This window comes from Dipodomys merriami, unplaced genomic scaffold (genome assembly GCF_024711535.1).
Source record: "Dipodomys merriami isolate MVZ:Mamm:240054 unplaced genomic scaffold, mDipMer1.0.p SCAF_41, whole genome shotgun sequence".
Taxonomy (NCBI): Eukaryota; Metazoa; Chordata; class Mammalia; order Rodentia; family Heteromyidae; genus Dipodomys; species Dipodomys merriami.
The window spans coordinates 3,057,366-3,071,812 of NW_027205715.1; the positions used below are offsets into that span (position 1 = coordinate 3,057,366).

Consider the following 14,447-nt stretch of genomic DNA (forward strand, 5'->3'; position numbering starts at 1 on the left):
TCCTGTTGAGACATTTCTGACCACCACAGCTGTGTGTAATGTGTGGCTGTCACTGAACATCCCCTGTCAGTAGGGAGAGGATTCCTGTCCATCTGCTTACTCTCCCTCCTACCCCCCAGTCTTCCAGTCTCTAAAATGGGTGTCCACCTACTATCAGACCCTGAGCATCAGACATTTCTGAACTATTTGAGACAGCTCCAGGCTCAGGACTCCAGTCCAGCAGGCTCTGGAGAATTCCCCGAGCCATTTGGCAGAGCCTGGGGCCCCAGGTACTCATGTTGCTGGCTGGCCTATTTGGAAAATGCAACATGTGTGTCATATACAGAGGAAGTTCACTCCAGAGCCTAGCATAGTGTCACAGACGGGGCAGAGCCCCTTCTGTCATTTACACAGAACATTCTCTGGGTACCAGGGGCCCAGGCTGTCTCTGCTGGAAAAGCTCTTCCTCTTTCCAGCATCCTGCTGGTTGTGACAATAATCAGGCAAGGAATGAGATGGAGGATGCTCCTGAAGGAGGTGGACTTGGAGCTCAGTTACCAGGAGGGTCCTTCTTTTCCTGAGGGCAGAAGTGTCTGCAAGCAGGCAGAAGAACTAGACCATCCCCTGGGTAGGACTGACAGGGCTCAGTCATGGATGCACCCAGTGACAGACCCATCTCTCCCGGCCCAGTCCCTTCGGCAGGTGAGGCTGAACGAGATTCTGCTGGATTATTCCAGAGATGCAGCGCTGGTGGTCATGTAAGTAGTCGGGCAGGCAGGAGGAGCGGCCTGTCAGGGTGAGCAGGACAGCAGCCCTGGAAGGGCCAGGAAGGGCTGGAGCAGTAGGGCCGGCAGCTCCTGTCAAACCCAGCCTGGGCAGACTCTCAGTGCCTAACCAGCCATGCCCCTGCTTCACACCTCTGCCCAAGTGCAAGCTGGCACAGGCCTAGGGCCTCATGGGTCCTAGGCATTGCTGGCCATCTCTCTCTGCTGCTCTTTCCTTGTTTACTGCCCTTTTTCCCCCTGCCAGATATGCTTGGCAGAGGGAGCGCCTGGCACAGACCAGAAGCAAAGCAAGGCCTGTTGGTCAGGAATTGTCTAACTCTCCCCAGCTCGAATAAGAGTGACAGGGGGCTGCTGGCCACACAGCTTCACCTGGACCCACATCCAGATCCTGGCTGCCCCTCTGTGGGTGTTGGCCAAGGCAGGGCAGAGAGCGGGTCTCGGTGTGATTCTGCTCTCTGAGGCCAGCAGAAAGAACACAGCCAGCCCAGGCCCTCCGAGGCCCCAGCTCGGGGCAAGGGTCTTCCCCAAGACATGTAATGGCCTTTCTCCCTTCCTGAGGCCACTGCCTGGGAATTCTGAGGCCACTGCTATGAGCTGCCGCTTGGATTCAAGATGCGCAGTGGAACTTCCAGGGCCTCTGCCAGCTAGAAGTGTGCTGTTTGCCAGCGATCAAGGAGGCAGCTCTGGTTCCCCTTTTCCAGGCCATCTCCCCCACATTCCAGGTCACCTAAGGCATTGGAAAAAGTGTCAAGATGGTGACAGCCAAGGCCTCCATGTGACTGAACAGGCTGTACCCCAGGAAGGGTCCTGGGTTTGTTGTTTTGTTTTTGTTTTTAGCACTAAGAAAGTGCTAGGGGAAGGGGCTGGGTATATCTCAAGTCTCTGGCCAAGCCTAGTAGAGAATATTCAAGAATGTTCCTAGGGTAAGGTGACAGAGGGTGAGGACAGGGTAGGTGTTTGGGGCAGTGGAAACAGCTTCACCTTGGCTGGCTTCTAGACTTCTCCAGGGTGGGGGCCTGGGGTGCATGCCCCCCCACCCCGCCCTGCTGCCTGTACTCAGAGAAGCATGTGTGCATTTTGACTTGCCCTGAGTTCACTGTGTGGTGAAGCAACCCCCCACACCAGTACCCATCTCTCTGGCCTCAATTTCCCCAATGATCAAAACGGCATCACTCAAATATTTCTAAGATTCTCTTTCCTGCTGACGTGTGGAGAGTCTGTATCCACCCACCCTTAAACATGAGTCCATCTCTCAGGCCCGGAGATGAGGAATTTGATCTGCAGAGGTGACCTCACTCTGACTTGCTGATCTCTTTCACCCCCCTCCCACTGTGTACCCCAAGACCTCAGGAAAAGCCAACCTTCACCCATCACCCTTGGTGGGATTAGCAGAGGCCACCACAACATACCTCACCCCACCCTGGCACCCTGGCTAAAGAGAGCCAAACGCTTGGACCAGCTGAGTGGTTACGTGTGGGCACAATTCTGAGCTCCAAGTTGGAGACATACCAGCGTGTCCTCGAGAGCAGCCCCAGGTCAGCTCCACCAGTATGCCAGAGGCAAATTCTGAAATCCCTTCTGATCAAGGGCTGGGGCAGGGCCCAGGATCCAGAAATTGGAAGGACAGAATGACTCCACCAGTGCAGTGACAGACTTGCATTCTCCAGCTATTTCTAGAGCCTCTTTTTAGAGATAGCACTTGGTTGTTTGCCAGTCACCAATCAGCAGTTTATCTGGTCACGCCCCCTCCACCCTACCCACCTGCTCTTTGAGCTCAGCTACCAGCCTGGGAAGGCAGCCCCACAGCCTTTGATTGGACTAAAAGGCAGGTCCTGCCAGGATCAGGCACCTCTTTTTACTGTAGCCAGTCCTCCTCAAAGACAAACAGTAACCCCCAAACAGTGACCGGCAATATTTACATTCAATGGAGACTCCCCCTTCTCCTTTCTTCTTCCTCCCCCAACTGGGGATAGAATTCAGGGCCTTGTATCCCTAGGCAAGCTCTCTACCACTTGAGCCAATACTCCCAGTCATTTTGCTTCATCCTTTATCAGGAGGCTGAGATCTGGTTTTCTGGCAGTTAATTGGAGATAAGAGCCTCATGGATTTTCCTGCCCTTTCCTGCTCCTCTAAAAGGGAGGAAGGAGGCTGGATTTTTGAGCCTTTGGCTTTAATTCTATTGCAGGTCTGTTGAAGGTTCCAGGCCCAGGTTAGACTCAAGGCTGCCTTGCTTTGTGGCCAAGAGATGTGGTTTTAGACACCAAGTCCCCTTGCTCTAGAATGGTATTATTTCTAGAGGTGATTTGTTTCTTAGGCGAGTACATTCTGTGGGCCAGGATGCAGTCACTGATTGATTCTGGGACCAGTTAAAGGCACCGGCCTTGGAACAGGTGAACCGGCTGCACTGGGGGAGGGAACTTCCTGCTGAAGCCACGCCCCAGTGGGGGTGACCCTATTCCTGACCATCAGACACCTGTTTTCCCTGGCCTTTGAAGTCTATGAATTCAGGTCCTGAAAATAATGAATTTCCCAGCAGGGCATCTTCAGCTTCAGGCACCCTGTAAAACCTGGCGAGCAGGCTTTCATGTTCTTTGCAGCCCTTTGCCCTGCACCAAACACTGTCCAACAATGATGACAATTACTTAACAGGATTCTCTTGTTCCCATCACAAGACACGGCTTTCCCAAGTGATGCCTTGATTGTTGTATTTCCCCTGTGACTATGGTTTGAACTCAGAGCCTCTTGATTGGTAGGCAGGGGATCTATCACTTGAGCCAGGCTCCAGCGCCTTTTGCTTTTCAGTTATTTTTCAGATAAGGCTGTGTTTTTTGTCAAGCCATCTTTTGTCAAGCGATCTTCCCAACTATGCTTCCTGTGTGTCTAGGAAGATAGACATGCACCACCATGCTTTGCTTATTGATTGAGACGGGGTGGGGGGGGAGGGGGGGTGGTCTCACTAACCTTTTGCCCAGGTTGAACTCAAATCGTGATTCTCCAAATGGCTGGGATTACAGGCAAGAGCCACCACACCCGGCCTTTTGAGAATGGCCTTTTAAGTCAGTGGCAGCTGTTTGGGGATCTCAGCTGCTCTTAGCAGGGATGGTGGGGGCAGTGCGCAGAAGCAGCAGGCAGGAAGCTCTCAGAGTTCAGTGGCAGTCCTCGCTGTGCCCATGCCAGTCCAGCTACCTAGTGAAGGTGGAAAATAACCCCGGTGACAATGGCTGCAGTGTAAGGAAGTACCTGTGTGTGCCAAGCATGCTGCTGTGCCCGGATATGCTTTGTTTTCTTCAAAGCCTACAGACAGCCTACAAAACTTGAGATCACCATTGTGATCTGTTAGGAAAGAGGACGCTGAGGCTCAGGGCCAGTCAGGCACTTTGCCAGGGCCACGTGGCTGAGGGCGTAGCAAAGCCATGACTTGGCAGCTTCATGATGCTCGAGCCTGAGTTCTGGACCCCCCCGAGTGGCAGGGAGGCCTCCAGGTCGCCCAGTCAGGATGGGCCCCGCCTGTCCCCAGGGCTGAGTCCCATCCAGGGCACCTTGGCTTCTCCTGGCACCAGCTGGGTCTGGGAGGTCCTGCCTTCCCCAGCAGCTGACAGCCATGCAGCTCCGTCTTTGGAATTCTAAGCTGGTAGAAAAGCCACATCCTGAAATAGGAAAACATGACCCGCAGTGTTCCCAGGCCATCTTGTTGTTTGCTCAGTATGGTGCAATTTGGACACAGTCCACCAGAGGCAATGGTGGTGTCCCCTTCTGGCAGCTTCCACCAGGCAGGGGGCGGGACTAGGGCACTCATTGGAGTCACATGACACATCAGGCAGGTTTGTGGCTTCAGAAGTCAACTTAGGGTGATAAGGGTGATCAAATAGGGTAGGACCACCCCCCTAGCCAAAAGCCCAGGGACCTGGTTCCAGGCACAAGGGAAAGCTGGCCTGCTCAAGGGCAAACACATATTCCAGATGGACATCAAATATATACACCAAAAGATGCTTTTGAGATTGCCAAGGACTACGATGATGTTAAAATAGAGGGATAAGATGAAGAGGCAGGGGAAGCCATCTCTGCAGAGGGCAATTGGAAGAGCTTCACTTAAACCCAAACTTGAATAATTGGAAGGAGCCATTGGGTGAAGAGCTGGAGGAGGCTCAGCTGCTTAGGCAGTGGGAACATCTAGTGCAAAGGCCCTGGGGCAGGATCAAGCTTGGCATTTATTTTAGGAAGAGGAAGAAAAAGGCTCAGTGGCTTTAAGGATATGGGACAGGATCTTTAGGAGGTGAGGTTAGGAGGATTGGTGGAGACAAGGCCACAGCTTTGTCTAGAAAGAAGACTGCATGCTTACAAGATACATTTTGAGTGCCAGGCTCCAAAGGGTTTCTGGGAAGTCTTTGGGTGAGTGAGAAGAAAGGATTCTGAAGTTGCTAATAAAAGGATGAGCTGTTCAGAAAGGAACGGTGGGCTGGGCTGTGTGGAGAAGGCCCCGGGTAATTCCTCTTCTGTGGCCTCTTTTTGCCTTGCAGCACTTTGCCCATAGGAAGGAAGGGGAAATGCCCCAGCTCATTGTACATGGCGTGGCTGGAGACGCTGTCCCAGGACCTCAGCCCTCCTGTCATCCTGATCCGAGGAAACCAGGAGAATGTGCTCACCTTCTACTGCCAGTAACTCAGGCTTGGCTAGTCCCCACCAGGACTGCAGGTGTGAGGGGCAAGCAGAGCCATTGCTGGCTCCAGTCCAGGAGCTTCGGGTCCTATCACAGACTCCTCCACAGAGGAAGATGGCTGGACCTCACTTCCACTGGATATGGCCACTGGGCTTCATGACTAGGGACTGGAGAAATTACAGGTTGAGTTATATAGAAAATTCTCTGGAAGATTCTATGTCCTCTTTTTTTTTTTTTTTTAAAGTTTGCTTTTGATCTCAATGACTACTAATTAAGATTTCAGCCTGTGATTGGTGTGCTAATTGAGTCCGAGTGCTGGTATGTGTCTTGGCAGTTTTTACTGTGCTGTCTCCAAACCCTGCCTCCTTCCTCCAGCAGCCACTGGGTGAGACTGAGCCTCACCCACAGAGCTAGGATGGAAGTGTGGAATAAATCCTGGGGACCCTGGAGCCAGGTGGTAGGTAAAATGAAAGGACACCTGTCACTTTAGACATAACCAAGCCGAAGAAGTGAATGGGTCACTTCTGGGCCTTGCTGGCCTACTCCAAGGTCATTTAATCAGTCTCTTCTTCAGTTTAGTTCCTTTGTGATACTGGGGCTTGAACTCAGGGCCTCTCATTCCTGTTTAGCTTTTACACTTATGGCTGGCATTCTACCTCTTAAATCATACCTCCACTTCAGCTTTTTGCTGGTTAATTAGAGATAAGAATCCCACATTTTGGGGTTGGGAAGGTGGCTTAGTGGTAGAGTGCTTGCCTCTCATGCATGAGGCCCTGGGTTTGATTCCTCAGCATCATATAGGCAGAAAAAAACAGAAGTGGCGCTGTGGCTCATGTGGTAGAGCGCTAGCCTTGAGCTGAAGAGCTGAGGGACAGCGCCCAGGCACAGAGTTCCGGACCCACAACAGACAAAAAACAAAAACAAAAACAAAAAACAGAATCCCACTTTTTTTTTTTTTTTGCCAGTCCTAGGGCTTGAACTCAGGGCCTGAGCACTGTCCCTGAGCTTCTTTGGCTCAAGGCTAGCACTCTACTACTGGAACCCCAGGGCCACTTCTGGCCTTTTCTGTTTATGTGGTACCCAGGAATCGAACCCAGGGCTTCATGCAGACGAGGCAAGCACTCTACCACTGAGCCACCTTGCCAGCCCCCACAATTTTCTTCTGCTCTGGCTGTCTTTTGAATTTCAATCCTCAGATCTCAGCTCCTTGAGTAACTTGCATTATAGATGTGAGTCACCAGTGCTTGGTAAACAAACAAACAAACAAAAAAACTTCTAGAATTGTTTTGGCTTTTTCTTTAAATTTTTTTCCTGTGGGTACCAGGCCTTGAATTCAGGGTGTTGTGCTCTTGCATGGCTTTGTTTTTGCTCACAGCTGGCACTGTACCACTTGTGCCACACCTCCTGTCAAGAAATTTCTTTGGACTGCAAATTACAAAGGCTCTTGGGCTCCCAGGATCCCCTTCTCCCCGCAATTGTATACCATGTCAGGGCTCACTGAGCAAGAGGTTCCCTGAGCCTTCCAGAGAAGGCTCAGCCTCTACCAGGGAATGCTGGCCTGTCTAGAGCCACACAGAAGATAGTTTTCTGGTAAATGGATTCCTCAGAGTCCCTCATCCAAGACAGAATGTTTTGGCTTTTGAGATTTAAAAGAACAAAAACAAACCAAAGACAAAAACTCTTTTTTTTCCCACTATGTTGGAAATGATAAATTGATCATTCTGGGTTTTTTTTTTGTTGTCTTTTTAAAATAGTTTTTGTTTTGTTTTGCTTTTATGAGACAAGGTCTTGATATCTGATCCAGGCAGGTCTCATAGTTTCCATCCTCCTGCCTCAGCCATCTGAGTGCTGGGATTACAGGCATGTACTACTGTGCTCATCCCCACTCCCACCCACAAAGGAACACTTTGAGTAAATTGAGAGACCCAGAACAATACAATAATTAAAAACATGTTCTTCAGTCCACAGAACTTATTTGTTTGGGAACATACTGTTTTCCACTTGGCTGAGTATTTTGGGGGGAAAGAGTCACTGTTTTTTCAACTCTAATTGAACTTTACTCCTAGTCCTGCAGGACATACAGGCAGATTTCTACATGGATATTTACAGTAGCTGTTTATTTTCCCTTTGTTTCTCTTCCATGCCTTTGTAGTCTTGGGCTGTTTCCCTCAACCTTTGTGAAACATCCAGCATTCTGAACCAAAAGGTAGAGAGACCAGATGGAAAGGGCCATGCTGTGACCCCCTAGAGACTTAGATGTGAACTCTGTCTCTAGAATTGTTGCTTTAATCACTGGGCTTCAATCTGTGCAATGAGAAAATTGAACCAGAATAGGTTACCAGACAGCTGACAGGTTAATCAGCAGTGATTATTTGGCTCACACACAGTTGATCAAAACTGTGGCTGCACTTGAGAATGGAAGGAGAAGGCCAGGAGAACACAGCATTGGTTCACCACCCAGCCCACCTCTTCCTGCTGCCCTGCTGAGGGGGCTTTGGGTGCGAGTCCCAAGCTACTCCAGGCATTGTTTGGGGGTAGGGGAAGATCTGGGCCTATATCACATCTCTCCATTTTGGGGTGACAAGCTACTTTACATTCTTGGGTTTTAGGGGTAAAATGTCTCACCCCTTATGTCTTCTGTTTTGCTGGGCATAGACAACTTGATCAGAACCAGGTGCTGGTGGCTCATGCCTGTAATCCTAGCTACACAGGAGGCTGAGATCTGAGGATCATCATTCAAAGTCAGCCCAGATAGGAAAATCCATGAGATGCTTATCTCTAGTGAATCACCAAAAAGCCAGAAGTGGAGCTTTGGCTCAAGTGGTTGAGCACTAGTCTTGAGTGAAAAAGCTAAGGGAAAGTGGCCCAGGCCCTTGAGTTCAAGCCCTAGGAGCAGTATGGGGCAGGAGGTGGAGGGGGGGAGGAAGAAAAGAAACCTGGTCTATAAAGAGGTCCCTTATGGTGCCCAGGCCAAACCCAGCCACCACCACCCCGGCCATCAAGGCTGAGGCTCAGTTACCAGCTAGTTTTTCCCCTATTAGAAATGCACAATGGTACTTCAGTGTCAGAAATGAATGGACATGGGGCTGGGGAGGTGGCTCAGTGACAGAGTGCTTGCCTTGCATGCATGAGGCCCTGGGTTCAATTCCTCAGCACCACAAAAGCAGAAAAAGCCAGAAGTGGCGTTGTGGCTCAAGTGGTAGAGCACTAGCCTTGAGCTGAAGAGCTGAGAGACAGTGCCCAGGCCCAGAGTTCAGGCCCCACGACCACCACCACCACTACCACCACCACCAACAACAAAAAGAATGGACATACAGGAGATACAGGAGATTTCATCGTGATAATTTACTTTTGCACAAAGGGTGCAATGGCGTTACTCTACCCAGGGCTGGGCAGGCACACCTGGCAGTGCAGTTTGCTAGGCCTTTGTCCCAGTCCAAACTGTCCCTCCTCCTTCTCAAGGAGTTAGGCTCGCAGTCTAAGTGCAATTGATTCCCAAGATGAGAGAGGGGACTATTCTTTCATTTTTTTCCCCGAAGGTTTGCACTTTTTTCCCCATCACAGCTAGCTAGGAGTGGGGCTGGGAACAGAGTGGCTGGAATATATATTTGGAGGAGGTGGATGAGGTCAGTGGAAAGCTCCCTCTCAAAAAGGGGACTTACTCCTTTTAACTCCTTTTGATAAAGATATATATCCCTAACATGGCTAGCCGGTCACAATCAGCATACCTGGTAATTACAGTTTATTCTTTTAAGTCCATCCACACAAGAGTCACATTTCTTACATGGCTGCTGGTCACAAATAGTACAGATAATAGTTATAATTGAAGTCAAAAAGCAGGTCAGGTGCTGGAGGCTCACACCTGTAATCCTAGCTTCTCAAGAGGCTGAGAACTGAGGATTGCAGTTCAAAGCCAGCCCAGGCAGGAAAGTCCATGAGATTCCAATTAACCACCAGAAATCTGGCAGGGGTGCTATAGCTCAAAGTGGTAGAGCACTAGTCTTGAGCAAAAGAGCCCAGGGATAGCGCCCAGGCCCCAAGTTCAAGTCCCACGACCAACATAAAGAAAAGCAAATGATTCCAGGAACTATCAGTACCAAAAAATATCAATACACAAGACAGAAGCACTGTAGTTTGACATAAAAGACTTCTTTTCCTCATATGCCTCAGCAGTTTACTCTCCAGAGTTATCATCTTCCTTCAGTTCCTGCCAAACTCGTGGCTTTGAAGTTAGCTCGGGACAGCCCACTTTGTGGCCCTTCTGCCACTTCCCATGGCAGAAGGCTGTGGATCTCATTCGTACATGGAAAGTCCCAGTTTGGACTGAATACCCTTTTAGACATCTGCCTGGCTTTCCCAGTGTGGTCAGAGGCAGGTGGGTTTTATAGGAATGAAACTAGCTAGAAGAAACCCCAGAAGAAACACCTGGCTGTGAGTCCCCCAGAGCACATGCAAAGTAGTTTTACTTGTGACTGTAACACTCAGGTCATCAGAAAAAAAAAATGGTTCAAGAATGTTCAAGAAAGGGGCCTCCAGAACATGGGCCACTGGCTTTCTTTGCCAGTGACTGCCAGTTAGTCACAACTGAAAGCCTAAGTTCCAAATAAGTACTACTTCCGGAAACAGAGTCATAACAAATGCCTTCTAAAAATACTTAGAGGAGCCACCTGGCCTCAGGGCCAGAGGCACAGTGGCTGTGGGTGAAAGACGGTACTGAAAAAGGGCAAGTGCTTTATTGTTTTGTTTGTTTTTGTGCTGCTACTGGAGCTTGAACTCAAGGCCTGGACACCATCCCTTAGCTTTTTCACTCAAAGCTGGTGTTCTACCACTTGAGCCACATTTCAGTTTTGGCTTTTTTTTTTTTTTCTGGTCAGTTGTGGGGCTTGGACTCAAAGCCTGGATCCTGTTCCTTAGCTCTTTTGCTCAAGGCTAGTGCTCTATCACTTTGAGCCACAGCTCCACTTCCAGTTTTCTGGTGTCTAATTAGAGATCATTCTTAGGACTTCCTACCTAGGATGGCTTCAAACTGTGATCCTCAGATCTCAGCCTCCTGAGGAGCTAGGATTATAGGTGTGAGCCACCAGCACTTGGCGTGGTCGGAGGGTTTTGAGTCTGACTCCTAAGAGCATTACAAAGACAACTCTGAGGTTGTAGAAGACAGAGCAAACATACAAAGGCAAGGCCTTTACGAAAGTGTCTATGGAGCATATGGTAGCATAAGATGTTTGAAAAGTGGGAGAGTTTAACCAAAAACCACACAAGCTGGAGATGGAGTAGACAAGGTGTCCAGGTAGCAGAAGCAGCTTGAGCAAGGACTGGTGTAAGGACAGCCCCTAGATATGCTGAGAGAACCAGAAATAAACCCATTTACAAGGAGTAGAAGGGAAAATAAGACTGGGGCATGCAGAAACCCCTGGCTATAAGGCTGCTCAGCTCCTAAGCATTCCAGAGGAGGTCAATGTACTAAAGGGGAGCTGTGGTTTAGGGGATGGAAGGAGGAGAAGGGAGGTGGGGTGGGGGCTTGTGGAATGCTGAAGGCAAGACACAAAAGGCCTAATACAGAGAAGGCCTAATACAATAAGAAAGACTGATGTGTGCCTGGCTCTGGAACTCTTCCCTCACAATCAATCAATCAATCAATCAATCAATTGGAGATAGGAAAGAGGGAAGATGTTGGGGAAGAGTAGGAAGACACAGAATCATGCAGAACTGGAAATCACCTAGATGGATGGATGGGTGAGTAGTCAGAGCCCCAGAAATGAGCCTGGGTGACTTTAAGAAGGCAGAAAGCATGTGATGTGGGGCAGGCAGAGAAGCAGGTTTAATGCCAGAGGAAAAAGGAGGAAATAGATTTGGCTTTCGTACTTGAGACACTTTGGGGCATTCAGAATCTTGGTTGTGGAGCTTGGGAGAAGCTCAGGGTGTCCTGAGGTTAGCCTGTTGCTCTTGAGAGCAGTAACCATAAACAGACTAGAGAGTCACACTTATTGTCAGGGATGTTAACACCATAGCAGAGGTAAACTTAAGAGTGAAAACTGAGCTCAGACTTTGGGAAGGGCTTGACTTAAGGGGAAGAAGCAGCAGCAGACATCAGAGTCAGCGTCAAACAGCATGGAGGAGAAGAGGAGAGCTAGTAACTAAACAGGTTCCAGAGAAGGGGTGGAGGATGAAGAGAGAGGCCTAGGCTGTCACCAGACTCAGAGGTTAGTTCCTAGAGATGGGAGTGCCTGACACAGGCCTGGTCAGGAAAGGGTGCCCTGACTAGGTCACAGGAGTTCAAGGAGTGGAGGTGCATTCTTGGGCTGCTATAGATATAGGGAGCCATCAGAGGACGGCTCTGACATTTCAACAAGAATCCTGCTGGATGCTATTTCTATCGCTCTACGCATCTTTGCAGAAGTGCCAGGTTTCATCTGAAACCAGTTTCAGGAAGGTGTTTTTGGCTCTTGTTCTTATTTTTGTGTGGTGCTAGGGACTTAACCCAGGGCATCTTGAACCCTGTGGGAGGGGGTGGGTGGGTGGGTGTTTGCTGGCAGGTGGAGGGAGTGTGGGGAGACAGAAAATAATTGTAAGGTAAATTAAATAGTTAGGTTTAATTAGGTAGCTGATGAAGAGAACACCACGTGGCAGTCAGGCAGGAAGAGGAGTTTATTGTATTACAGAATTGCTTCCCCACTGTGCATGGTTGAAGGGATAACCCTGCCCCGCCCCCTCCCCCCAGAACTTATCTAGATGAAGGACAAATAGAGGTGTGGCCAGGCGGGGGAAAAGTGTGGCCACACTGGATTCAGATATTACCTCAGAGTCTGGGACCCTCCTTCAGTTAGATGGGAGGCATGACAGGGGTGGTCCAGGATAGGACCTAGTAGGAGGGTTTGTTGACTGCTTCCAGGTGTGCCATTTATCTAGGTAACACAGATACTGGGCAGAAACTTAGCCAAGGCCTCTGTACAGGGCCGGCATGGCCGGGATGGACCTTACACTACCTTGATCAAAATTCCTCTGCAGATATAGAAAAGACTGTGTGCACAAAATGCTACCTAAGATCTAAATTAGAATCATATTTTCTATTTAAAATGCTGGACTGCGATCAGGATCTTTAGCAGGAGGCTGGTGGAGAGGCTGTGAGGGGGTGAGGGAGGGTGTTTGTGAAAAGGGTGGAGATGGACTTCTGAGGTTACCGGGGCCTTAGTGTTCTGCTGTGACTCTTCAGGCTGGCTGGAGGGCAGAGTCCATCTACTGTTGTCCTAGAGCCAAATCCAGGCAGCCAGGAGAGCCATAAACTGGCACTGGGCTTGCTTACAATCTGGAGTGGTGCCAAGGTGTTACTCTGAGATGACATAATCAGATGCCATCTGGGTCAGGTTCCCTGTTGAGAGGATCAGAAAGTTCTGTAGTGTGGTACTGATTATTTTATTTGGACTCCTCTGAAAGGCTGAGGAAATTCATTCAATTGAACACAATAACCCAAGTAGATGTTGTGGTGTGGTGTGTGTGTGTGGATGTGTGGGTGTGGATGTGTGTGAGGTGCTCTACCACCTTAGGCATGCTCCTAATCCAGCATTTTGCTGGTTCATAGCTTGAATCTCTCTACCCAGCTGCCCTTTGAACCTCAGCCTCCTGAGTAGCTGGGATTATAGGCAAGAATCACTGGCTCTACATTTAGTAATTTTTTTTTTCAACATGATAAATGGTGTAACAGGAAAGTCTCCATTTTAACTATTTCTGAGTGGACACTCAGTGGATTCATTACTCTGGGGATATTTATACAACCACTGCCTGTCTCTAGCTCCAAACATTTTTATCCTAAGAAATCCTGTGGCACAATCACTCCCAAGCTACTCCTTGGCGACTGTGAATCTGCTTTCGGTCTCTATGGATTTGCCTGTTCTGGATATATACATATTGCATCATATAAATAGATGCAATATGTGGCTCTCATGTGCTTCTTCCTTTGAGCATAGTTTCTGAGGATTTCCATGTTGTTGTGTGTGTCACTGCTGCTGTCTAGCTCATGGCTGGGTAATAGTGCCTTATCTGCTTATATGTTTTGCTGATCCATTCATCTTTCCATGGACGTTTGGCTTCCTTCCACCTTAGGGGCCTTCATACATGTAATGAATAATTCATGTGGAAATTTTTGTTTAAGCTCTTGTTTTCAATTCTTTTGGATGTATGTCTAGAGTGGAATTGCTGGGTTATACAATAATCCTCTTTAATTTACAAGCAGCCTGGATTTACTTTTTTGAAACTGGGTCTAGGCCAACCTGAGCCTCCTGATCCTTCTGTTGCTACTTTCTGAGTACTGGGATGACAGATATGTGGTACCCTACCTAGCCTCTCTGGACATCTTTTTAAACCTTTTAAGGGTGGCATTTAAAACCGCACTGTACAATTCGCTATCAAGTCCATTGTTCTACCACTGTAACTTTGTGTCAGTTATCAGCTTTGCATCCTCAATTCAAGGTATGTTTTGAAGTTCTCAGTTGAGTTTTGATACCATCTAGGAAAACAGATTCATTTCACAGCTAACCATTGAATTACAAGACAAGAAAGTTTAAGGTAAACAGAGTAAGTTTATTTGAAAATAAAAGGAAAGTGGTGAAGTAGCAAGACTCTTGGCTCCCTAACCAAGAATCAAACCAGAACCTCAGCAGTGAGTGCCATATCCTATCTGCTAGACTAGGAGGGTTCCCTAAGTGTCCCAGTTTCCACACAAAACCTGAGGTACTTGAGATTCATGTGTGAAAAGCATTTCAAGGTGTCTGATAAAGGGAAAGTTTTAGCATAGATTTTAGTATAACAAAGTTAAAGGAGGGAGAAAGAGAAACATTTCCTGTTCCCCATGCGGGAAATAGGAGTTAAAACCTCAGAGTAGCAGCTGTTAACTGTTAATTTTATTCTTTCTGAGCTGGGGGAAAATGCACCTGGTCACATGTGGTCACATGATCTCATCTAACAAATCCCACTCCTTAAGCCATGGTTCTGGATAGTCAAGAAGGGTGTTACATGTTGTTTTTTGCAAC

The 14,447-nt window shown here is 48.6% G+C and overlaps 1 protein-coding gene across 2 annotated transcripts in view; it reads left to right on the plus strand.

The window, feature by feature from the left end:
- Slc12a3 (solute carrier family 12 member 3) overlaps positions 1 to 5,723 on the plus strand; it is a 34,806-nt gene extending 29,083 nt beyond the window's left edge. For both annotated transcript variants that reach the window (XM_069992340.1, XM_069992341.1), the window contains exons 25-26: positions 670 to 737; positions 5,282 to 5,723. In XM_069992340.1, coding sequence (XP_069848441.1) covers positions 670 to 737; positions 5,282 to 5,423 — 210 coding nt within the window. In that variant the 3' untranslated portion in view covers positions 5,424 to 5,723. The remainder of the gene's footprint in view (positions 1 to 669; positions 738 to 5,281) is intronic.
- Positions 5,724 to 14,447: the final 8,724 nt, after the last annotated feature.